Source organism: Macaca nemestrina, chromosome 5 (genome assembly GCF_043159975.1).
Source record: "Macaca nemestrina isolate mMacNem1 chromosome 5, mMacNem.hap1, whole genome shotgun sequence".
Lineage (NCBI taxonomy): Eukaryota > Metazoa > Chordata > Mammalia > Primates > Cercopithecidae > Macaca > Macaca nemestrina.
In genome coordinates, this window is record NC_092129.1 from 178,395,176 (window position 1) to 178,421,462 (window position 26,287).

At 48.1% G+C, this 26,287-nt stretch overlaps 1 protein-coding gene, 1 non-coding gene and 1 pseudogene across 7 annotated transcripts in view; 2 read left to right on the forward strand and 1 right to left on the reverse strand.

Moving 5' to 3' along the window:
* The first annotated feature begins 3,150 nt into the window (after positions 1-3,150).
* Positions 3,151-7,876, forward strand: LOC112427659 (large ribosomal subunit protein eL34-like; annotated as a pseudogene).
* A 13,620-nt stretch (positions 7,877-21,496) lies between these two features.
* Positions 21,497-21,570, forward strand: TRNAV-AAC (transfer RNA valine (anticodon AAC)). The gene has a single exon. It is a non-coding gene; the product is annotated as a tRNA-Val (tRNA).
* Positions 21,571-23,691: 2,121 nt separating this feature from the next.
* Positions 23,692-26,287, reverse strand: part of LOC105487359 (phenylalanyl-tRNA synthetase 2, mitochondrial) — a 519,529-nt gene continuing 516,933 nt past the window's right edge. For all 6 annotated transcript variants that reach the window (XM_011750809.3, XM_071097683.1, XM_011750808.3 and 3 more), the window contains one exon: positions 23,692-23,984. In XM_011750809.3, the coding sequence (XP_011749111.2) occupies positions 23,846-23,984 (139 nt within the window). In that variant the 3' untranslated portion in view covers positions 23,692-23,845. The remainder of the gene's footprint in view (positions 23,985-26,287) is intronic.

Genomic DNA, 26,287 nt, shown 5'->3' on the forward strand with positions numbered 1-26,287 from the left:
ACGGAGTCCCTACTGGGGCATGCCTAGTGGAGATGAATGAAAAGGGACACCATCTTCCAGATCCCAGAATGGTAGATCCACCAACAGCTTGCACCATTTGCCTGGAGAAGCTGCAGACACTCAATGCCAGCCTATGAAAGCAGCCAGGAGAGAGGCTATACCTTACAAAGCCACAGGGGCGGAGCTGTCCAAGACCATGGGAACCCACCTATTGCATCAGCGTGACCTGGATGTGAGACCTGAAGTCAAAGGAGATCATTTTGGAACTTTAAAATTTGACTGCCCCGCTGGATTTTGAACTTGCATAGGACCTGTAACCACTTGGTTTTGGCCAATTTCTCCCATTTGGAATGGTTGTATTTACCAATTAACCGTGCCCACATTGTATCTAGCAAGTAACTAGCTTGCTTTTGATTCTAAAGGCTCATAGGTGGAAGAGACTTGACTTGTCTCAGATGAGACTTTGGACTGTGGACTTTTGGGTTAATGCTGAAACAAATTAAGACTTTGGGTGACTAATGGGAAGGCATGATTGGTTTTGAAATGTGAGGACATGAGATGTGGAGAGGCCAGGAGTAGAATGATATGGTTTGGCTGTGTCTCCACCCAAATCCTCAACTTGAATTGTATCTTCCAGAATTGAGGGGTCCAGGGGGAGGTAATTAAATCATGGGGGCTGGTCTTTCCCATGCTATTCTCCTGATGGTAAATAAGTCTCACAAATCTGATGGGTTTATCAAGGGTTTCTGCTTTTGCTTCTTCCTGATTTTCTCTTGCTGCTGCCATGTAAGAAGCACCTTTCACCTCCTGCCATGATTCTGAGGCCTCCCCAGCCATGTGGAACTGTAAGTCCAGTTAAAACTCTTTTTCTTCCCAGTCTTGGATATGTCTTTATCAGCAGCACGAAAACAAACTAATACACCCTCCTTGGCCAAACCTGAGTCAGGCCCTGCTCAGCTCTCTTCTAGATTAGGCCTCATCCTCAGCATGCCAAGCCCAGGTTGGTGAGAATCTCCCCACTCTTGATACCTAACCAAGTTCCTTTTGGTAACTTTCTGCCCAGTGACCCCTCACCCTGTTGGCCATAAATCCATGGCTGCCCCTGTTGCATTAGGACTTGAGTTCAGTCTCCTTCCCTATTGCAATAGTCTAGAAAAAAGTCTTCCTGGCCTGTTAAACTCTGTCTGGTGTAATTTTTCTTTCACATCACCTCCACACCCACCCCCAAAACTCATGCACCTCCACCTTTTTCTGCCGGACACCCAGATGCATGGGCCCTAAAACACAGGTGTCATACTTGATGCCACCCACCCCTCCCTTATTCTTTGCATCCAATCAACCCATCTCAACTCTGTCCACTTCTCCCTCCCTAGTCCCAGTCACCCTGACCTCCATCCCCCATGACTACAGCCTCCTCCAGCTGGTCTCCCACGTCCACTTTTCCCCCCTTGAATCCATTCACACAAAGCAGTAAGACTGAACTGCTTAGGTGACAAATCAAACAATGGCTCGCTCTTTGTCAAACCTTCCAAGGGCTTCCCGTTTCTCTGAGATTGAAATCCAGACTCCTCACCTGACTGCAAGGCCCTTCTCCCCAGCCTCATTGCATTGCCTCTCCCTGGTCCCTCTGCTCCAGGGGCCACACTGATGGGTCTTCTGTTTCATAATCAACCATCTCTGCCTCATCTCGGCTCTTTGTTCTGGGTCTGCCCTTGGCCAGGATGATGTCTTCCCCTCAAGTGGCTCCTTCTCATCCTCTGGGTCTCAGTTTCAATGTTAACCTTCTGAGACACTCTTCTGAACAATACCCCTAAAATGCAACCCCTGTCACTCTGGTTCAGGCCTATGCTCATTTTCTTCACAGCCCCCACTACAATTGCACATAGTTATTTGCCTGCTTATCTGTCTTCATGTTTCCCTCCCACTGGCATGTGAGCAACATGAGGGCAGGGCTGTGACATCCTTGTTGACAGTGACGCCACCTTCACTTGCCTAGGACTGCACCCAACATGTGGCAAACTCTCAGTCAAAACACACTGAATGACCTGAGTTAACCATGAGTCGACATTGACCTTTCCTGTAAGCTCTTCAGTCACAGAACAGTCCCCTGCAGACCAGGGGGTGGGTTTCCTGATGGGTCCCCCAGTACTGCCTACTCCAGACAAGCTCCTGCCCTCTACCTTGGCACAGCCAAACGTAGGCTGGCTTGAGGCAGGGAAACACATATTGTTTATGTTGGCCTCAAAGTAGCATTAAGTGTTTTTTGTTTTGTTTTTTGTTTGTTTGCTGTTTGTTTGTTTTGACGGAGAGTCGCTCTGTCACCCAGGCTGGAGTCCAATGGCGCGATCTCGGCTCACTGCAATGTCTGCCTCCCGGGGTTCAAGCAATTCTCCTGCCTCAGCCTCGCGAGTAGCTGGGATGACAGGCGCCCACCACCACATTTGGCTAATTTTTTTGTATTTGTAGTAGAGACAGGGTTTCATTGTGTTAGCCAGGATGATCTCTATCTCCTGACCTTGTGATTCGCCCACCTCGGCCTCCCAAAGTGCTGGGATTACAGGCGTGAGCCATCACACCCAGCCAGTAGCATTACGTGTTCTTACATTTTATGTCACAAAGTGGCGGGGTCCCATGACATGACATTGGACATTGTGTGGGCCATGGGCAGATAAGTTTGCACCGGAGCCCATGGCAACCATGAGTTCTGAGAAGCTGAAATGCACATTTGGAAAATTTAATACTTCTTCAATACAACAACAGAATTTCTCTATTTCCATCAAAGAAGGTCACTAGGAATGAAATTAAGCATAAAAAAGGAGTTAGGGTTTTATTTGTTTATTTGTTTTTTTTTTTTTCATTTCAGCTTGTAATTAAGCCATCAGGTAATGGCATTTTACTGAAAGTGGCTGCTGTATGTCCCTCTGGTGCCTGGGGTTTCCTGCTCAGGCTTCCCTTGCAGACCCACAGGAGGCGGGAGGAGGCTGCTCAAGAAATTCTCATTGCATCAAAGCACAGCCTCACCCTCTTTAGGCTGAGCAGTTTCAAAGCGTGGACATATCAAAGGGAACGAGGGCTGAGTGAAATCCTGGAATAGACGAAGGGGGACACAAGCTCTGGTAGACACCCAGTGACTTGTGTAGGAAACGGGAGATGAGGTACGGGAGCATAAAGGCACTCTCTTCTGATGGCTTCCATTTCCCAGGAAAGTTGGGAATGGGAGCCAGCTCCCCTCGAGTGAGAGCAGGAGGAAGGAATATTGGAGGCTCCAGGACAGAAGAGTATGAGCTGATATCCAGGAAAAGGAGGCGCCTGCTGATTTAAAAACTGCAGTGGAATTGGCTGGAAATAATTAGGGGCCACTGAGGTTCAGTCAGCAATGCAGAGTGCCACCCATTGGCATTGGCTGGGCTTTTTCTCCAGGCTGTTTGGGTTCACACGTGTAGGTGGGTGCAGAGATGCAGACACCAGGGGAGGGGTTTTTCTAGGCAAGCATGAGAGCGACAAGCAGGGCAACTGAGTTGTAAGTGTTTGCCAGGGACTGCTTAAAATGATGGAATGTGGCTTTACAGTTTCAGGTTTTATGTTTAAGTCTTTAATCCATTTTGAGAAAACACAGGGAAAAAGCTTATTGGTATTAGCCTTGACAATGATTTTTAGACATGATCCCAAAAGCACAGGCAACAAAAGCAAACAGGTGGGATTGCACCAAACTAAAAAGCTTCTGCACAGCTAAAGAAACAAAGAGTGGAGAGACAGCCTGTCAAATGGAATGAGATATGTGCAAACCATATATCCTATATGAGGTTAATGTCCAAAATATATAGGAAACTCAAACAACTCAACAGCGAGAAAGCAAATAACTTCATCAAAAATGGACAAGTAACCTAAGTGGACATTTCTCAAATGAAACATATAAATGACCAACAGGTTTGTGAAAAAATGCTCAACATCACTAATCATTGGGGAACTACAAATTAAAATGAGATATCACCTAACGCCTTGAGAAAGACTATTATCAAAAAGACCAAAGGCCGGTGTCGGTGAGGATGCAGAGAAAGAGGGACCCTTGTACTGTTGGTGGGAATGTGAGTTAGACCAGCCATTATGGAAAACAATTTAGAGGTTCCTCAAAAAAGTAAAAATAGAGCTACCATGTGATCCAGCAATCCCACTACTGGGGATATATCCAGAGGAATGAAATCAGTATCTAGAAGAAATATCTGCACGTCCACGTTTGTTGCATTATTATTCACAGTAGCCAAGACATGCCATCAACCTCTAAGTGTCCACTGATGGAGGAATGAATAAGGAAAATGTGGTATATGCACACATGTGATATATATACTCCACATCCTCACTAACACAACAGAATACTACTCAGCCTTAAAAAAAACATTTCCAACAACATGAATGAACTTGGAGGACATTATGCTAAGTGAAATAAGCTAGACTCAGAAAGACAAATACTGCATGCTCTCACTTATATGTGGAGTGTAAAAAAGTTGAACTTTATAGAGGCAGAGAGTAGGATAGTGGTTACCAGTGCCCTGGGGTGAGAAGAATGGGGAAATGCTCATCAAAGGGTATGAAGTTTCAGTTAGACAGGAGGAATGAGCTCTGGAGACCTATTGTACATCATGGTGGGTATAGTTAATAACAATGTATTGTGTTCTTAAAAATTGCTAAGAGAGGCCAGGTGCAGTGGCTCACGCCTGTAATCTCAGCACTTTGGGAGGTGGAGGCAGGTGGATCACGAGGTCAAGAGATCGAGACCATCCTGGCGAACACGGTGAAACCCCGTCTCTACTAAAAACACAAAAAAATTAGCCAGGCGTGGTGGCGGACACCTGTAGTCCCAGCTACTCGGGAGGCTGAGGCAGGAGAATCACTTGAACCCGGGAGGTGGAGCTTGCAGTGAGCCGAGATCGCGCCACTACACTCCAGCCTGGGCGACAGAGTGAGACAACGTCTCAAAAAAAAAAAAAATGCTAAGAGAGTAGATCTGAACTGTTCCTCCCACAAAACATGACAGGTATGTGAGATGGTAGATGTGTTAATTGGCTTGATTGTGGTAATTATTTCACAATGGATATGTATATCAAAACGTCATGTTGCTTGTCATAAATGTAAACATTTTTTGTCAATTACACTTCAATAAAGCTGGGAAAAAAGAGAGTTCATTCAAATGAATGCCACATTAAATACACCCCACTATGTAATTTTTTAATGATGGAATATGGGGTCTTTTCATTATAAGTTCTTTTGTGGCATTTGATTGGTTACCATGTCCATGATTACTAACTTTTTTTGTTTGTTTGTTTGTTTTGTTTTGACACAGAGCCTTCCTCTGTCGCCCAGGCTGGAGTGCAATGGCATGATCTTGGTTTACTGCAACTTGAGTAGCTGGGATTGCAGGCACCTGCCACCACATCCAGCTAATTTTTGTAGTTCTAGTAGAGATGGGGTTTCTCTGTGTTGGCCAGGCTGGTCTCAAACACCTGACCTCAAGTGATCTGCCCACCTCAGCCTCCCAAAGTGCTGGGACTACAGGCGTGAGCCACTGCACCTGATAGTAATAATATTTTTTAAGTAGGAATATTTTTAAGTAGGAAAAAAATGTAAAGCAGATGCTGGTCAGATTAAGAATGAGCCGGTCCCAAGAGATAGTCCATGGAAGCACGCAAGACTTCATCCTGCACCTTTGACTCCCGGGGCAAAGGAGTCACCGGGACACAGGGTGTGAGGCGCACCCCTAGAATCGCCAGCACCTCCAAATGGGTTTTTTGGTCAGAGTTTGGCTCTCCAGGGCACAGCTTCCACTCTTCCTAAGATAGAGTCCACTCCACTCTTAGGTAAAATGTGAGTTAATATACCAAAGACAGGCAGGGGGAGAGGCTGGCCATCTGTGATGGGTTGGTTTGTGTCCCCCAAAATTCACTGCTGCAGTCCTGATCTTCTGAAGTCTTTACGGGGGTGGTTAAGTGAAAATGAGGCCGTGAGGATCTGTCCTAATCTAAAATCGTTTGTGTGCACGTGTATATTCATTGCAGCACTATTCACAATAGCAAAGACATGGAATCAACCTAAATGCTCATTAATGGTAGACTGGATAAAGAAAATGTGGTGCAAATACACCATGGAATACTATGCAGCCATAAAAAGAACAAGATCATGTCCTTTGCAAGAACATGGATGGAGCTGGAGGCCATTATTCTAAGTGAACTAACACAGGAACAGAAAACCAAATATCACATGTTCTCACTTGTAAGTGGGAGCTAAATGATGAGAACACATGGATACATAGAGGGGAATAAAGCACACTGGGGCCTATCAGAGAGTGGAGGGTAGGAGGAGGGAGAGGATCAGGAAACATAACGAATGGGCACTAGGCTTAATATACCTGGGTGATGAAATAATCTGTACGACAAACCCCCATGATACCAGTTTACCTATGTGGCAAACCTGCATTTGTACCCAGGAACTTAAAATAAACATTTTAAAAAGAGGCAGTTAGGATACAGACATGTAGAGAGGGAAGTCTGCAAGCCAAGGAGAGAGGCTGCAGGAGAATCCAAACCTGACACTTTGATCCTGGACTTCCAGGCTCCGGGACGACGCAGCAATAACCTTCTGCTGTTCATTCCCCCAGTGTGTGTAGCTTCCTTACAGGAACCCCAGCAAATGCATACATCATCCAGACTAGGTAGGCCATTTTTCTAAAATATTACTAAACTATGTCAAATATTTAAACACTGTTTTGTAAAATACAAGCTGAAGTGTTTGAACAACGTTTCCTCATTTGCACATTTATGCGCCAGTGAATTGCTGGTTGACATATTCATAGGTTTCAGCATATGGCTTCTGGTGCATTTCATATATGTTTGGTTTCATCACACTGAATTCTGTTGTCACTTACATTAAGTCCCCAAAAGACCTTTTCATGAAATGTTACGGAGAGATCATGAAATAATGAAATCAGATAAATAAACAATTGAATCTGGTGAATCCAACCAAAATTAAAAGTTGTCATATTAGGGTCGCGTTTGTACTATTTTGAGTGATAGCAACATATTATGGAATGAGACACAAGATGCATTCCTAATTATATGTGTCTGTGCACGTGTGTGTGTGTGTGTGTGTGTGTGTGTGTGTGTGTGTGTGTGCATGTTGATGTATCAACTCTGGACCAAAAAAATGTTTTCTTAAATAACTATCTGAAGGCAAATAGTTCTCCAGTTAAATAGTTCTTCAAATAGTTAAGAAACTATTTAAAGTTTCTTAAAGAACTATTGGAAAGTGGATAAGAACAGGCAGAAACGGGAAGAGTGTCCATCTGTAAGGGATGAGGATTTGCCTGGCTTTCCACTGGGGCTGATGTAGAAAGTAGAGCCTCTCTCACTGCCTTGAGGGCTCAGCAGAAGAGAAGGGATTCCTAAAAGGCTGGAAAACGAGGAGGGAAAGGAGCAGGTCAAAAGGAGCAAGTGAGCGCTTCCGGATATGTTGTTGTCTGCAGGCACTTAGAACGGTCCGGCGTTTGACATACTGTCGTAGGCTTTCCTAAAATACAGCCTTTAACAAAACTAGGCTGCCCTGAACCCCTGGTAATGGAATTGTTTACCTTTATACCAAGAAGGTTGGGAAAGCACCAACATCTGCAGGTGGCATGTGCCCAGGCAGACTTCGAGGGGTTCGTGCGGTAAGACCTGAAGTTCTTATGAGATGGTCCAAAGCGAAGAAACATGTCAGCAGGGCCTGTGGTGGCTCCATGTGTGCTAGATGTGATCGTGACAGGACCAAGCGTGCCTCCCGTATTGAGGAGCAGAACATTCTTGTGAAAGTGTTGAAGGCACAAGCGCAGAGTCAGAAAGCTAAATAAAAAATGAAACTTTTTTGAGTAATAAAAATGAAAAGGCCTAAAAAAAGAAAGGAGCAAGGGGGGAGCTCTTAAAACCTGTGTATAAATTCCCCCAGGTCTTCAACTGACCTCTCAGCTGCCTGAGTGGGACAGAGTCCAGGGAAACTTTCAGAAGGAGCCAGCTGGAGTGCTGAGGAGACAAGGGAGGAACCAGAAAATACGATGTAGTAAATCTCAAAAGGTTGACATTTTGGGGAGCATGTTCTCTGACTACAGTGAAATTAAACTAGAAATCGACATCTTGAAAATCTCCAAAAAGCTACAGTGGGCATTACTGGGCAATTGATGAGCTTTGATTATGGGCTGAGGATTCAGGTAATAATATCGTATCGGTGTTAAGTCTCCGGATTTTGGTAATTACACTGTGGTCATGTCCAAGATGGTCTTTGTTTCTGGAAAATACACACTGGAGCATTTAGAGGTAAAACAGCACAGTCTGTGGGGGGCGGGGGGAGAGGGAGAGAGAAGGGAGGAGGACGAAGAGAGAGGAGTGAAAAAGCAAACAGCATAAAATGTTAAACAATTGTTGAACCTGGGTAAATAGTATATGGGAGCTCTTTGTACTATATTTGCAACTTCTCTGAAATTTTAAAATTATATCAAAATTTACCCTTAAAAAAAACAAAAGAATATCTAACTGGCATCCTGTTTTGCTTCTATTTACTTCTGGAATTGTCTGTATAGGAGATTAGAGGTAAGAGCTTCCAAAGTGCTCCACCCTCACACCCAGCTGGGAGGGGCCGTGAATGGTACCATGGGGATGGTGGCCAAACGGCAGACAGGGGCTTTGTCACCTAGCGCAGAGGGCAGACCAGGTCCCCACAGCGCCAGCCCGCTCCTGAGCACCACCTCACCATTATTGGGTTTCTAAGTGGACAGCAGCAAGGTCCTTGTGCTAAACTGCAAAACACATCACAGAGCCCAGAGGCAAGGATTAGTGTCCGCTAGACAAAGGACCAGCTGCGATTATCATCTTGTTGAACGTTTAGAAACATCGAGATAGGAAAGGTGAGAGAGTAATTGTCTCTGAATAATGAGTTTTTCTGAGGTGGCAGTGGTGCGGGGCGTTCAGCGGAGGCTGAAGAGGGGAGAGAAAGTTGCCAACCATGAAGAACGCTTTAGAGAGCAATGTTGACTTCGCGATCTGCCCGTCTTAGCATTTCCTGCACATCCCCCACGCACCACACTCCTCAGACAGGTTCTCTTCTGTCTTTGAAGCAGGCATTAGCTCTGCACATGCTGGTGGTCCTGAAGCGCCTCTCTGCCACCTTCCTGTGTTTGGGAGAATCCCTCCTCCTGTGTCTCAGCAGGAGGCAGGGACTGACTCCCACAGCAGAAGACAAAATGCCAGGGACTTGCTTCCTCAGCCTTCCTTGCAGTGTAAGGTGGGATGTGAGGCAGCCAATCAGATGTGTTTGCCCAGAGTCCCAGGGATCCCCAAGGCCCTCTCTCGGGCAGCTAGCACAGCTGCAGGCCATGGAGACCCTGGGTCAGCAGTGCAGGTGCAGCACCCAGCAACTGGGACCCTCAGTGGCTGCAGAAGCAGCGTCCCTGAGGAGCGGTCACGGGCATGGTTCCCACACAGCTAGCCGCTCTGCGACTTGCCAGACATCATGTGTACAATCCAGTGACATTAAATACTTTCTCAGTGTTGTGCAGTCATCACTAGTATCTAGTTCAGGACTTCATCACCCAAATGGAAACCCCGTATCCACGAAGCAGCCGCTTTCCTTCCTCCCTTCCCCACTCGGTCCCTTGCAACCACTAGTGCATTCTGTCTCCATAGATTTGCTTTTTCTGGATGTTTGATATGAATGGAATTACGTGGTCTGACTTCTTTCCTTGAGTGTTTTCAAGCCCCATGCATGTTGTAGCATGTGTCAGAGCTTCAGTCCTTTCTACAGTCAAACAATATCCCATTGCATGGATATATTACATTTTGTTTACCCATTCATTTGTTGATGGACAGTGGGTTGTGTCCAGCTTTTGGTGATTGTGAATAGAGCTGCTATGAATATTCATGTACTAGTTTTTGTTTGGAGACCTATTTTCCATTCTTTCGGGTATAGACCTAGGAATGGAATTGCTGGGTCATGTAGTGATTCTATGTTTAACTTGCAGAGGAACTGCCAAGCTATTTTCCCCAGTATCCTTTTAATACATTATTTTCTCCTTAATACAATCAGAGTTTGTTTCTGTTGTTTGCAACTAGGAACCCTGACTGATACCTTATTCCCACCTTACTGATGGGAAACCTGAGGCTCAGGGAAAGACTGAGTGGTTTGTCCAAGGCTCCTGACTGGATCCAGGCTACAAATCCCTTAACAGTTTGCTGCTGAGACTCTAGGACAGTGAGATTCCCTTTGCGTCTTACCTCCTGCATAAATAATATGGTGTGGTGGTTCCCAACGGGGGTCCCTGGAGGCCAAGGGTGCCATGAATTATTGACCAGGGTCTGGGAGCTATTTTGAATATTTCACTAAGTGTAATGGAAAACCTCCCACTTTCGCACGATGAAGCTGTTCAAGCTACCTAAAATGTCAAGTTTCTTTGCTTTTGGCAGAAATTAAATCAACCCATGGTGGTAATAAGAGTTACTGCCTGCTGATCAGACTCTGGCTCTCTAGCTGGCAGTTATGTATATCTTTGATTAATTTTAAAAATTGGAAAATGAATAAATTATTACTTAATAAATGAAGTTGTTTGGTGAATGAAAATCTTTTAAAACATGGGGTCCACGGGGAGAGAAATCAGACATGAGTGTCTTGGTGACAAGAAAGTCATCAAAGCATTGAGAACACGTCCTTGGCTGTCTCCTGGGGCTCTGGGCCTGAGAGTCTTGATTCTGCCAACGACAGCTCAGACCTTGTGCAAGTGACCGTGGGTGTCCCCTTCTCTGCCACAGAGGGGCTGACTTACTGCTGCTAAGCTTCCTTCCAGCTGTGGTGTCCTGTGATTCTAACCCACCTATGAAGTGAGGCAGCGATGAAGAGGGGGGATAATTCGTTTTTTCTAGGTGGCTGTGGGGCGGATTCCCAGGGAAGCCAGAAGCTGAGCTGCCCGCAGGACACAGCAGTGACCAGAGATGGGAGGTCCTGCACACACCCCAGTCTCTCTCTCCAGACCCCTTCTCCTGCTGTATCCTCTGGCTTGCAGATGGTCACTTTCCTTCACCCCTCACCTCTTCCCTCACCCACATCCCACCAGGCCATTGCCAGGCCCTTTGTGTCTCCGGAGGTCTGTCCTCTGGATCAACACCTCTCTGTCCCCAGGCTGTCTCCCACAGGGTCCCCAGCCGGGCTCTGAACCTCAGGCTGGGCCTCTGAGCATTCACCACCTACTTCCCTGTCCAGCATCACAGAACCCTGATATCTTTGTGTTGTCTTTGCTAACAGTGGTGTGGTCACATCACAACTTACTTCATATAAGGTAAGCAAGTAAGGTAAGTCATGAAGCAGCCGTGACACCTGCCCTCCCAGCACACCTCTCACCATCCTTCCTAAAGCCTGCACCAGCCACGGGGAGCCATCTGCGGCCTCCCGGATGGCCAGGCTGTTCCCGGCCTCCAAGCCTTTGGGTCATCCCTAATTGCTTTCTTGACATTTAGTTTGAAAGAGTGACAAAGTGACATTTTAACTCCTGGCGATACATACTGGTCCTGATGACAAATACAGTCAGCCCCAGTGGGCTTCTGTGTGATTTTGAACCCGCCCCTCCACCTCTCTGGTGCTGAATACACTCATCACCTGAAAGAACATTTACCGCCTACTTAACCGTGAGCTACGGACATAAATAAATTAACGTTTGTAAAGAGCCTCAGAACGTTCAGAGGAACGGTACCCAGCAGTGAGTAAACAGCTCCGTGAAGTGCCAGCTCTGGAGGGCAGCCTTGCATGTCGTGAATACCAATGTCTTGACTGATGAACCCACAAACAGGCATTCATCAGTCAAAGACAATGGTCTGTCAACTCTTGCAGTTCACGCCCTGCGTGGGCATCAGACCTGAGATTTACTGCTTGATGGGTTTATTTAATATCTACCCAGAGATAGCGTCAGATCCCACAGCGGGAGGGCTCAGTCTGGAAGAGTGGCCCTCAGCCCTCAGACACCAGTCGTGGGGCCAGGCCTCCAGAGCCTCCCACCCATTGGCTTCAAGTTGGGGTTCCTACAACTCCCACTTTGTGTTTGATTAACTTGCTGGAGCGACTCACAGAACTCAGGGAAACACATTTACCAGTTTATTTTAAAGAATGTCGCAAAGGATACAGATAAAGAGATGCACAGGATGTGGTGCCCGGAGCTTCGGTGCCCTCCCTGGGCGCGCCACCCTCCAGGAGCCTCTATGGGTTCAGGTATCCGGAAGCTCCCGGACCCCGTCCTCGTGGGTTTTTATGGAGGCTCCGATGCACGGGCATGCTTGACAACCACGTGGAAATGTGACTGGACAGAAAGCGTGTGATTTAAACCCAGCAAGGCCGACCTGCTCAGACTTTTCTTGGCCTCTGTAAGCGGCATTCCTTCCTCTAGGGTATGGGGCAGGACCTTCTGTGGAATGAGGGCTTTTTGATCCACAAACAGATTAGCATCCCGCCATGGGCAAGTGAGAGAAAACAGGAGAAGGTCAGAAAGAGAGATTCTGTTTCCTGAGTCCTAAAGCACCCCAGCATTCTAACAAGGAATGTGGGCATTGGGAGCCAGGAACCTGGACCAAAACCAATACGCATATCCTACCACCACAGGCCTTCTGCGATGCGACGTTTTCCAGACACTTCCCAGACCTCAAACCCCTTCCATCTTCCTTTCACTGTCGACTTCTCGGGCCTGAGCTTTTTGCACACACTGTGCCATTTAACTCTTACATCAGCCCAGTGTCCCAGCCTGCAGATGTGGCTCAGGGAGCTTAGTGGGTGCTCAAGGACACTGTATTTGAACTTGAACTGCCCAACTCCAAAGTCCTAACTCTTCACTACTTTGCTAGACTTCCTGTTTTCATCCTGAAATGTGCTTGAGGCAACCCTATGAAACAGTGTTTCTCAGGTCTGTTGCCCACATACAGCATGAACTACCAGAGCTCACAGGCCCTCTTCTGGCCTGGAGTGAGTCCCCAGCAAATCCCAGTTAGAGCCTGCTGGGGATGCAGGCACGGAAAAGGCCAGGCAGTGGGGTGCTCTGTCCCAGGCTGGAACAGCACAGCCAAACCACGTCAGAGCCAGTCAGCCCCGAGGTATGAGGCAGGGAGGCTGGGCTTGTTTAACTTTCTCTCTCCCAGGGTTCTGTGGTGCCTGTCTGTAGGGGACAGAGAAGCTCTGTGAGCTCGTTGTCCCTGTGCTATTAAAAGGCCCTGCAGACGGTGCCACCTGGGCGTGGGGGTGATTAAGGCACAGCGACAGCAGGTTGGCCTGCTGCCCTGGCCAGGGAGCGGTGCTTTGCCAGGCATTGTTTCCCTCATCAAACGGGGGAAACAGGTGGCTGGGCCCAAAGTGCTTCCCTCTGACGGGGGTGCTGCTTCACTCCCATCATCTAGGTCTGAATTAATCCCAGAGCAGCCTTCTCCAGGTGGGCTGGGCAGGAGACAGGTGCATAGGGGAGGGAGCCGGGGAGGAAAGGAGTGAGAGGAAGGATAGGAGGAAGGAAGGGAGAGAGGGAAGGAGAAAGTTCCCTTGCACTGCCCAATGCCAGTGCTTTGCAGGGTGGGGAAATGGGAGAGGAAGGCATTGAAGATGTTACTCGTATCCAGGCTTCCTTTGGGATCATCAGGATTTCCTTTGCCTGGGTCCCGATGTCCTGTGACTGGCTTAAGGGGCACCATGAAATCCTCTCACATGTAGCTGCCTCATCAGAGCAGGGAATGTGGACCTGCTGGGCACAGCAGCCAACGGTGGCCACTTCCGTGCTCCTCCTCCTCCCCACTGAGTAGCAAATTCTTAGGGAATCCAGAAGACATTCTTGCCTGCGAGGGTCCAGTGCCTGGGAGCATTTGAGATCTGCTCTTCCTCTCGTTCCAGCTGTCACTGCCCTTCTGTCTCTTGTGCCCTCCAGTGCCAAGGTCATGGGCTGGCAGAGCATGTGGTCTGGACCCTCTGCGCATGGACAGGCCCTCCTCAGCTGAATTGGCCTGAACTGGGAGCCGGCAGGCTGGGCCACCCCTCTGAGTCTCGGCCATGGATTAGGGGCCAGCTCACAGGCTCTCAGCTCAGCTGCCTCTCCAGCGGCTGCCAGAACATGTCGGGGCATCTGGGTCACATGAAGGCTGAGCATCTCCTGGGGACACTAAACGTGAAGGCCCCCTTCAGCCTAAAGACACCATGAGCCCCCAGTTTACTAGCTGTGGCCACTGTCACAGGCAGGCACGGGGGGAGTCATCTGGAGAGGGGCACAGTCCGCCTGTCTCGGGCACTGTATTAGATTCCTATAGCTGCCATAACAAAGCACCTCGAGCTACGTGGCTTCAAACCATAGCAATGTCTGGTCTCACAGTTCTGGAGGCCCGAGGTCTGAAATCGAGGTGTCAGCAGGACCACGTTTCCCTCTGAAACCTGTAGGAGAGGAGCCTTCCTTATTTCTTCCAGCTTCTGAGAGCTTGCTGGCAATATTTACGTTCCTTGGCTTATAGATGCTCCACTCCGATCTCTGCCTCCATTGTCACATGGCGTTCTCCACGTGTCTCTGTCTTCATGTGATCGTCTTCTAATGAGGACACCAGTCACATTGGATCAGGGCCCAGCCTACTCCAGTATGACCTCACCTTCGCTAATGACATCTGCAAAGACCCTACCTCCAAACAGAGTCACACTCTGAGGTGCTCAGGGTCAGGACTTCAACCTTTGTCTTTTGGAAGACACACAGTTCAACCCATATCCGGAGCTCTCGAGGATCTGAGGGTGAAATTTCCTTCCTCCTTCCTTGTGTGGTCTACTGGTTAAGCCTCAATGGTGAGCAGCTCAGCCTTGCATGCTCTGAAAAGAGCACAGTGCTCCAGCTCCCCTGAGCGCATGGGTTGCCTGGGGCCTTGTTAAAGGCAGATTCAGACTCGGCTGGTCTGGGGAGGGGCCCAAGACTCTGCATTTCTAACAAGCACCCAAGTGATGCTCAGGCTGCTGGTCAGTGAACCACACTTAAATAGCAAGGAGCTAGCCCATGAAAACTTCCCAAGGAGTCAGGCCCCTCCTGCCCCAGAGGAGAGTGGAGGACTGCAAGGGTCAAGTGCTAGAAGGAAGGAAGCAAGCAGAATACTGCAGTTTAACAGGCAACAGAAAACGGTATCCCTATTATAAGTGCATAGTCAAATCTGCTCCAAGCCCCAGGCTGGGAGCTGCCATCTGAATTATCTATAGCCAAATCCCTAGCAAAGACACAGGCTGAGTTGCCAGGGAGACCTCAGGGGAGGTCCATCACTTCCGCCTGCTTCCACCTTTGTCCCAATTCAATCAACTCCCACGCTTTTATTTCTCTTGGGAAATACTTTAGAAATGGGATTTTTCTGGGTCATATGGTAAATGTATGCTTAACTTTTTAAAACAACTTTTTATTACGCATAATTCCCCTACCATAAAATTCTCCCTTTTCTAAAATGTGTGATTCAATGGCATTTAGTAGATTCACAGAGTTGGGCAACCATCACCATGGTCTAATTCCGGGATACTTATGGATTAAAGACTTAAATGTTAGACCTAAAACCATAAAAACCCTAGAAGAAAACTTAGGCAATACCATTCAGGACATAGGCATGGGCAAAGACTTCATGACTGAAACACCAAAAGCAACGGCAACAAAAGCCAAGACAAATGGGATCTACTTAAACTAAGGAGCTTCTGCACAGCAAAAGAAACTACCATCAGAATGAACAGGCAACCTACAGAATGGGAGAAAATTTTTGCAATCTACCCATCTGACAAAGGGCTAATATCCAGAACCTACAAAGAACTTAAACAAATTTACAAGAAAAAAATCAAACAACCCCATCAAAAAGTGGGCAAAGGATATGAACAGACACTTCTCAAAAGGAGACATTTATGCAGCGAACAGACACATGAAAAAATAGTCATCATCACTGGTCATCAGAGAAATGCAAATCAAAACCACAATGAGATACCATCTCACACCAGTTAGAATGGTGATCATTAAAAAGTCAGGAAACAACAGGTGCTGGAGAGGATGTGGAGAAATAGAAATGCTTTTACACTGTTGGTGGGACTGTAAACTAGTTCAACCATTGTGGTAGACAGTGTGGCGATTCCTCAAGGATCTAGAACTAGATGTACCATATGACCCAACCATCCCATTACTGGGTATATACCCAAAGGATTATAAATCATGCTGCTATAAAGACACATGCACACATATGTTATTGTGGCACTATTCACAATAGCAAAGACTTGGAACCAACCGAAATGTCCATCAATGATAGACTGGATTAAGAAAATGTGGCACATATACACCATGGAATACTATGCAGCCATAAAAAAGGATGAGTTCATGTCCTTTGAGGTGACATGGGTGAAGCTGGAAACCATCATTCTGAGCAAACTATCACAAGGACAGAAAACCAAACATGCATGTTCTCACTCATAGGTGGGAATTGAACAATGAGATCACTTGGGCACAGGATGGCGAACATCACACACCGGGGCCTGTGGTGGGGTGGGGGGAGGGGGAGGGATAGCATTAGGAGAAATACCTAATGTAAATGACGAGTTAATGGGTGCAGCACACCAACACAGTACATGTATACATATATAACAAACCTGCACGTGGTGCACATGTACCCTAGAACATAAAGCACAATAAAAAAGAAAAATGCTAATTCACTTGTAACATTGTACTGTTAGAAACTAAGAGCTCCCCTGCCTTAGTTCATTTTAGCCTCACTACAATCCCATGAGTATGATTAGTACCCTCATTTTCCGAGTGGGGAAACCAAGTCCCAGAGCTCTGGGAACTGCTCAGGTTCTCCCAGCTGGTCAGTGGCAGAGCCACAGTTCATGCCTGATGCCTGAGGCATCTAACCCTCAGCAGGGCTTTTGGTTCCTCCCAGCTGGCAGGTTAGATGTGTTACCCAGGGGGTGAGGGGTGTGTGGGGTGCAGTCAGGCCCTGGTTCAAGGGCGGGTGCTGGTCTCACACCATCTGAGTGGAACGAGGCAGATGGCGGGGCTGGTGGCCTGAGAGCAGTGGGTAGAGGCTCATGGAGTCTGACTCCCATGGGTGGGAGAGGGAAGCCGTGGGCAGTTGGCCTGGCTTTGCTGTGTGGTCACTGGGTGGGAGATGGACTGAGGAAGTACTCATGCCCACCCCGCTGCTCTGGCTCAAGGGACTTTGAGAAGAAGTAGCGTGGATAAACCAGAGGCTCCACCCTCAGCCCTGGGGTCTCACCCTCTCCCTTGCCTCTCTGTGCTGTTCAGTCCACCCTATCTGTTCCCGGGATGCTGCCCAGCTGGGCAATGCCAGCAGCCCCTGATGCTCCGAGGAAACCACCGACAGCTGGGGCCACATGGCCTCATTGTTTCTCTCCCTTTGTCTTTGCAGGCCTGGCTTGCACCCTAGACACCTCCAGCTCCACCCTGCAGCTTCATCCATGAGCTGTCACTCTCCTGGAGAGAGCTCCATGCCCCAGGTGTTCCATCAGCTCGAGGCTGACCTAATCCCCAGAGCCCTCTCAGACCCACTTCTCTGCCCATCTCTTCTGGGAAATCTGCTCCCTCAGCTCTGAGCTGCCATCTCCACTTAGGAGCTGCGCTGCTCATTTGGTTGTGAGATGTAGCGAGTCATTTTCTTCTTCTATTGTGGCATAATTTGCATACAGCGAAAGGCATAGATCTTAAAGTCTAGAGTTTGATGAGTTTGGACAAATGCATTCATCTGTGTAACCCACAATCCTATGAAGACAAGAACATTTCTGGTCAGATGTGGTAGCTCATGCCTGTAATCCCAACACTTTGGGAGGTTGAGAGAGAACTGATGGAAGCCAGGAGTTTGAGACCAGCCTGGGCAACACAGTAAGATCCTGTTTGAGAGAGACAGAGAGAGAGAGAATTGCTATTTGGGAATCTGGGCAGCCTAGCCAAAAAAAAAAAAAAAAAAAAGAGAGAGAGAACATTTCCCATCACCTGAAAATTTCCCTTGTTCCCCTTTACAGTAAATTCCTTTCCAGCCCCAAGTGACCTCTGATCTGTTTTTTGTCACTGGAGATTACTTTTATCTCTTCTGTAACTTCATAAATGCATTTCCCCACTGACAAATAATGTTGACCATCTTTTCATCTTACTGGTCATCTACAATCTTTTTGTGAAGTATTTTTTCAAGTCTGCCCATTTTTTCAAAATGGTTTTTAAAAACATTATTATCAAGTTGTAGGAATTCTTTGTATATTCTGGATATAAGTCAAATATATGTGTTACAAATATTTTTTCCCAATCTGTGGTTTGCCTATTCATTTTCTCAATAACATATTTCAGAAAGCAGAAGTTTTAAATATGGAAAAAGTTCAGTTTATCATCTTTTTCTTTATTAATGTTTTCTGTGTCCTTTCTAAAATATCTTTGCCTATCCAAGGTCAAAAAGATGGTCCCATATGTCTTTTTCTTTAAGCTATGTAGTAAGTTTTTGGCTTTTATATTTAGGTCTGTGTGCTGACTCGAATTAATTTTGTGTGAAGTAGGGTGTCGAGATTTTTCTTTCTTTCCTTATATGAATAACCCATTGCTCCAGCATCATTTGTTGAAAAGGCCTTCCTTTCTCTATAGGACTGCTTTGGCATCCTAGTTATTTCTCATTAATAATAAAGTATAGATGGCATCAAATGATTCACTCTTGCTACATTAGCAGCTGTTTAAAAATAGATGTCAAAGTTTCCTTTATACTAATGTCAAGCTCATACGTGTGCATTGTGAGGTCCTTTCTTGATTGGGAGAGCAAGGGCGAGTTGTACTCTCCACACAGCCATGGGTGCACCTGTGTCCTGCATGTGAGCTTCTAACAGCTAAGGGTGCAGCAGGAAGCACAGGCCGGGAAGTGTAGCTCTAGACAGTGTAATGCAATGATTTCCTTTTCAGATGGAACCTTTTGTTTAACCAGTCTCAAGAGCCCACCTTGATTTTTCTTGTTGAACTCAACATTCTCTCCGTTGTTTTGCATGTGAGAGCGTGCTACGTCCTTCCTAAGGCTTACATCCAGAATAGACAGACACGCTTCACTTGGGGGAGGGAAGGCTGTGGAGGGCAATGCACTGCTCGTATTCATAACGTTCCCATCTGTCTTGCATGCCTGGCAGACACACGGCATGGAGGGAAGGCTGTGGGCTTTAGTCTCAAGGAGAAAGGACCTTAAATTCTATCTCCAAAACCCACTGAGGACTCAGGCCTGGTCCTCGGGCCTCATGTTCCCAACTCCCAAGTAGACACATGGTGGCTACCTTTTGTGGAGTTTTTGTGAGGTTAAAACGAGATGCATCAAGTTTTACACACACGATTTCCCTACTCCTTGCTGAGCCATTCACACTAGGGCCAGAGATTATAGCCTCCATTTTAGGGCTGAAGTGCAGGCTCAGGGATGTTAATGACTCATCTGTGGCAGAGCTGGGTTTAGACCCCCGCTGTGGCCTTGGGCTTGGTCCGGGGCTCCGAGGAGCATTCCTGCTCCGCTCTCCTCCTGAGCACAGCCCCTGAGCTGTCGTTTCTTATATATGAAAAAAATAGAACTTCCAGTGTTGAGGGGCTTCCTTTTCCATTTCTTGGCTGCCTGACCACCAGCCACCGCTGGGAGTATCTAGCCCCGGTTGAGCTTTGCTGACTTGTTCAGGACCTGGGCACAGCCAGGAGCAGAGCAACCCGGGGAGGGGAAGAAGACACAAATGGCTGTTGAGCCTGCAAGGCCCTCTCTCCACCCGAGGCTCCAGCTGGTCACAGAATTCATTCCCACGACAAACCCAATTGCTGGTGCCTGCTGGCCCCAGTCTTGCTGGCGTCTTTAGAGGCCTATCACAGGGACGGGTAACACATGTGCTAGAAGGATCCTTGGTCCCCAGCTCCAGGATGTGGGCTCCTAGACCATCCTTACAAGGAGAGAAACTCTCTACGTAAGGTTGTCCTCTTACGTCACTGTATCTTGAAGCACCAGACAACAGGGCTGCAGGGAAACTTCTCCAAAAGACCATGCAGTTGCAAGAGTCAAGCCTGAGGGCCCTTTAGGAAGGGCTCTCCAGCACATCCCAAGGCGCTGCAGCCCCAGCCCGACCTGTCCTGACCCCCGTGGTGGCCTTCCACCTAAAAACACCCTCAGGATCTCTGCCGCAATGTGGTGTTTGGAAAAATGCCTGGAAACCCCAGTCTGAGGCCCAGCTCTACCATACTTCACTGTCACTGTGCCCTTGGGGAGGTCACTTTGTCCCTTTATACTTCAGTGTCCTCGCGTGTAGACGGGGGAACACGTGGATGCCCCGTGGGATCTGTTCCAGTTTGGATGGTTCACGCGTCCATCATTTTCTCCCTGAATAATGATCAGAGCAGTGTCCCTTCCTGACGGCTTATCAGGTGCCGGGTTCTGTGGCAAGAGCAGCGCGCGATGCCTCACACGACCCTCGCCACAGCCTCTGCAGCAGGCACTATTATCATTCTCATTTGACAAAGGAGGAAACCGAGCGTCCCGGAGGGTCACAGCCATAGCGCTGGTATTGGTCACCACCATGCTGTCCTTCCTGTGGGACTCGTGTGTTTCTTGAACTGCAAAGTGATTCCATCGAATGGATTAATTTACCTTTCTTCTTCCTCGTTCATTATTTATTTTCCTGTGGGAGTCACATGAAAAAGTCAAGAGCTGTATGTCCCTTTGGCTCTTTGATGGTAGGGAAGGCTCACTTTTGGCACAAGTGCTGGTCAGAGTGGACCCTGAGGGGGTTCTGCACAAGCCCTCGTAGAAACAGAATGAAGGTCTAGGGAGCAAGAGAGAGGAGAGGCACAGACCCTACAGTCAACCCACTACTGTTTACACAGATTTTTTTTTTTTTTTTTTTTTTTTTGAGACAGGGTCTTGCTTTGTTGCTCAGGCTAGAGTGCAGTGGCACAATTATGGCTCACTGCAGCCTCCACCTCCTGGGCTCAATCAATCCTCCCACATTGGCCTCCCAAGTAGCTGGGACTACAGGGGCATGCCACCATGTCCAGCTGGTTTTTAACATTTTTTGTAAAGACAGGGTCTCACTGTATTGCCCAGGCTGTAGACAGACATTCTTAATGTGGAGGCTGTGGACTTGAGTGTGAGGCCTGCCATCTCCTGTGTATGTACCTTAAGTCACAGATGAGACAACAGAGGCCTGAAGAAGTCACGGCTTAAGTCATGGCCAACTCCTGTGACTTCTTCAGTCCTTTGTTCCCTCACTTGTAAGATTTAAATAACAGTCGATTACACCTCATGGAGTGTTAAGGGGAGTGTTCAAGAAAGGCCTCTGTGAACCCTTTGGAATGTCAGCCCTACCCCAGGACCTTAGTATAGGGTTTGGCGCAAATATAACGTCACGTAACAATGTTTCAGTCAACAACAGATGGCGCAGGGGACAGTGATAATACAGTACTTGTTGCTATAACTTTTCAGTTTACCGTAGTGTAGTGGTTATCACGTTCGCCTAACACGCGAAAGGTCCTCGGTTCGAAACCGGGCGGAAACAAGAATTGGTATTTTGGCCGGGCGCGGTGGCTCATGCCTGTAATCCCAGCACTTTGGGAGGCCGAGGCGGGCGGATCACAAGGTCAGGAGATCGAGACCACGGTGAAACCCCGTCTCTACTAAAAAAAATTACAAAAAATTAGCCGGGCGCGGTTGTGGGCGCCTGTAGTCCCAGCTACTCGGGAGGCTGAGGCAGGAGAATGGCGTGAACCCGGGAGGCGGAGCTTGCAGTGAGCCGAGGTCGCGCCACTGCACTCCAGCCTGGGCTGGGCGACAGAGCGAGACTCCGTCTCAAAAAAAAAAAAAAAAAGAAACACAAATAACATTTGTTACAAGTGCCTACGGTATTCAGCACAGTAACATGCTGTGTTACTCTGTTCTTGCATTGCTCTAAAGAAATACATGAGACTGGGCAATTTCTAGAGAAAAGAGGCTTAACCGGCTCACAGTTCCGCAGGCTGCACAGGAAGCACGGAGGCCTCTGCTTCTGGGGAGGCCTCAGGGAGCCTTTACTCATGGCGGAAGGCAAAGCGGGAGCCGGCATCTCACATGGCAGGAGCAGGACCAAGAGGATTGTGGGGAGGGAGAGACTATGCATTTTTAAGCAACCTGATCTCATGAGAACTCACCCTCATGAGAACAGCACCAAGCGTAAGGTGCTAAACCATTCACGAGGAGCTGATCTCCATGATCTAACCACCTCCCAGCAGGCCCCTCCTCCGACACTGGGGCTTACATGTAATCATGAGATTTGGGTAGGGACACAGACCCAAACCATACCACATACTGTGCAGGTCTGGAGCCTCTCGCCTGCAGCCTCTAGCAATAGGCGATGATGCCATGTAGCCTAGGGGTGTAGTATGCTCTACTGTTTAGGTTTGTATGAGTACATTCCATGGTGTTTACACAATGACAAAATCACCTATGACACATTTCTCAGAATGTTTCGCTGTCCATAGGTGACGTGTGACTGTATTTGACAAATATCGCTCAGATTCTGGGCCACAGGGCAGCATCATGGTTTTGCATTTTATATACCTAGTTTGCTTTCTTTAAGAACATTAATAAACGCCTAATCAGTCACGGGGATGAAGGGACATCTGGAAGTGCAGCCTAAGGCCGAATCAGAAATGGCCTGCTGGCAAATGCCACGGAAGAGGAAATCACTGTCACATTGTGCCTTCCCACTCAGACCCAGTCACTTGGGGAATTGTACCTGTAGGCCCTAAAACCCCAGACAGCGGTTTGGTTCCAGGATTGGCTGTGGGACTTGGGGTATGGCTTCCTCAATTCCCTTAAAAATCCAAGGGAAGAGTCCAAATTAATCACATGGTAAGATGACATTAAAGCTGTTCCTTCCCTTAGGAAAGCAGCTGCCTACCCCCATGCCGCTAGCTGATAATGGCCACTCCTCATCAAATATTTATCCCGGCGCTTGCAGCCCTCCATCAGCCTCTAACATCATGCCAGGGATGGAAGCTGATTATTAAAACTGGTCATGAATGAGGCAGGCAGACTACAAAGTGCCTGGGATGGAAAGGGGGGGACATCAAAGCCCCATATTCTTCCTTAAAGGTCGCCTTCTGGAAGTGGAGGCTGCCTGCTGGGAAAACTTGAAGGGAGTTTGAGGACCTGTGCCTCCAAGACTCGGGCAGCTCTCGCCCCTTTCCTTCCTCTCCAGTGCAGCGAAAGGCAGCTAAGCCCAAGTCCTGGGGCCAGAGGCCTGACTCCAAGCCATGGGTTTATGAAAAGCAAATAGATATCCTGCCCTGGCTCAAAGATGCAACTCCCTTCACATTCAAGGGGAGCGCTGGCATTTCATTAGTGCCCTCTTTGAAGCCTGCCCTTTGCAAAACTGAAAAAGAAGAGAAGGGAGGAAGGAATGGAAGCTGATTCAAAAAGCTTCCTGTATTGTATCTGGAATCTCTTGGTCCCTCTGTGTGGCTTCACTCATTACACGGGTGGAAGAGCCTGTCAGGCAAGAAATCATGCCTGGTGCTTAATGGAACCCAGGGACCAATTAACCATACTGAGCACCAACGCCAGTGGGCAGAGCACTTCTAAAAGGAATAGGAAAAGACCTTCCCTCTTTCCCCAAATAAAAGACAAATGCTATATCAACAGCTTTTCAAGAGTGATCTTTTATTTTGTGAAAGTCCTAAGACTGATCCATTTATCAAAAGATGATTGATGCCCCAGTTCACAAACCATATCTTTTTCTCTTTCAGCAAATCCTGGAACCCCAAGAGGGCTGCAGCCTGGGTGAAGTGGTGACATCAGAACCTGCCCTCCACGCCCAACCGCTGGACTACAGCCTCCTGCAAGGCCTGGTGGATGTGCCTGACCTCTCTCTGGGACAAAGTCCGTTCCATGTGGCGGTAGGTGATGCGGTAGCAGTGGCTGGTCTTGTGCGTCCTATAGAGAAGAAGAGAACACAGGTGAGTGCGGGATGAACGAGGCTGTGCCTGAAGGAGCAGTGTGGCTTGCCCTGGCCAGATCTCCCCAACTGCAGTGGAGAACTGAGGTTGGGATCCAGGTACCACTTACTGCTAATAATCTGCATCTTTTACAGGGGGAGAAGGTGATAGTCAGGGAAACATTAACTTGACTAAAGGAGGCTGCTGGTTTCCACTGGACTGGATGTATCAAAGTCCCCTGGGAAGGACGCTGACAAATTTGATTTCCTAGGCCACACTCCGGAGATTTGGATTCAGCAGGTGGGAGGTGGGACCTGGGCTTCTAAGCCTGTCCCAGGTTCCCCACGTGATTCTAACAAGCAGACAGGGTCAGGGGTCAACCCAAGTGTGCCTCCTTCATGTCATGGAAGGTAACTGTGTTTGTGAGGCACATCGCAGTATCAGCAAGGCTTGAGGCAAGGCTGAGGGACTCTCTCTCTCAGCACCCCTGTTGGCAGTCCAGGAAGCATACAGGCCATATATGCCATGTATGTGCTGTGTAGACAATTACTTTAGTCTCTCCTTTACGACATAGGTGTTGACTTGGCTTGCATGGGGCAGCTGAGTAATTCTGGAATATGTGGAGAGGACAGCAGTAGGGCCTTCTATTTGCATGGCAGGTGCTAAGACACACTGGTCAGTTGATCTCATGAGAAAGACCCCTGGACCATGAACTAGCAGGCCTGGCCCTGTCCCCAGCCTGCCTCTCACTGGCTGTGTGGCTGGGTGTCTGACATCTCACCATCTCTGAATGCTCACATTTCTCTTCTATACAATAAGGGGACCTGGTCAACTTCAGAGCCACACAAATTCCTTTTTTCCCATCCGCAGCAGCAGCAGCAACAACAACAACAACAACAACAGAGGAAACCTAATCCCTTCTTGGCCTTAGGGGAGGAAACGGAAACGGAAACAAAGTGAGGGCTCCCAGGCAGATTCCTTTCATGATGCCGTCAACCAGCCCTTAGCCTAGTCAGGGAGACGCCATGTGCTTTCTGGCAGGTGAGACAGGGCTGGGCCTTCAGTAGTACCAGGGTCTTGAACGAATGGGCTTCTGGTGGAGCTGGCACCTGGGCCACTCCCACATAATCACGAGAAACTGGTAGTCCCATTGATGCCACCTGAGTCCAGAGCCTTTGCTTCCAGGGGCCTCCCGACGCTTCATGGATTGCTCTCACTGGGTTCTCTCCTCTTTCCTCTCCCTCTCCCTCATCTGAATGCCAGAGCCCTTGGCTGGGCAGAATATGCCTGGTGCGTGAGAGTCTGCCTTGGTCCTGGTCTCCCTAGTCTGCCCCTTCACCTCCCCTTCCAGTGTCTCCTCCCCTCTCCCCCGCTCTGGCTTGGTCATCTTTGTCATGCTTTTGTCCTTCCACTTTCAGGGAGGATAAGCTGCTACACTGTGCCTCACAGGGTTATGTGCATTTCAGCCAAGTATGCAGCCCCCATTTGGATCAAGCCACAGGAGGAAGTTACCACTGAGGGGCTGCGATAGGCAAGCTGGGCTGGGGGAGGAAGTTTTCTTTAGGGACTTCCTGGGGATTCCCGATAGCACATGGAGGCCTGCCCCATTCCCTCACCCAGTGTCAGCTGCCTGCTTTAGACCAAGGGAGAAATCAAATCCTCTCCCCACCTGGCTCCTTCTTTTTCAGTCCAGCTCAGGCCAATGGCTCCGCTCTGTGGACATTCCTCTGGGGTGGGGACCCTGACTCCTGGGGGAGGCACTGCTGCTCAAAGTGCCCCAAGGACCTCCCTCAAAGTAGAGTCGTCTTTTCTCCTCACTCTCTGCTCCTAACAAGAGTACTCCAGGTACCATGCCCACCTAAGCCTTTCAGACACCAAAATGCAGCGTGACATAAAACCTGGCTCTGAGAGGAAAACAGAGGCTCTTCAGGAGTGGGAGCTTATGAAACCACATAGCCAAGACCCTGGCTGCCACCAAGTGCTGACCCATTCCATTCAAACTACAATTGTTCCATTTACAGTTACTTGTTTTTTGACAAGGGCACCAAGACCATTCAAGGGGGGAATGTCTTTTCAACAACTGGTACTGAGACAACGGGATATCTACATGCAAAAGAATGAAGTTGAATCCCTACCTCACACAACACACACAGACTAACTCAAAATATATTATATATCTCAATACAAGAGCTGAAACTATATCATCCTTAGAAGAAAACAGATGAGTAAATCTTCATGACCGCATAGACAAAACCTCCTTAGATGACACCAAAAGCACAGGTGAAAAAATAAAAAAAAAAA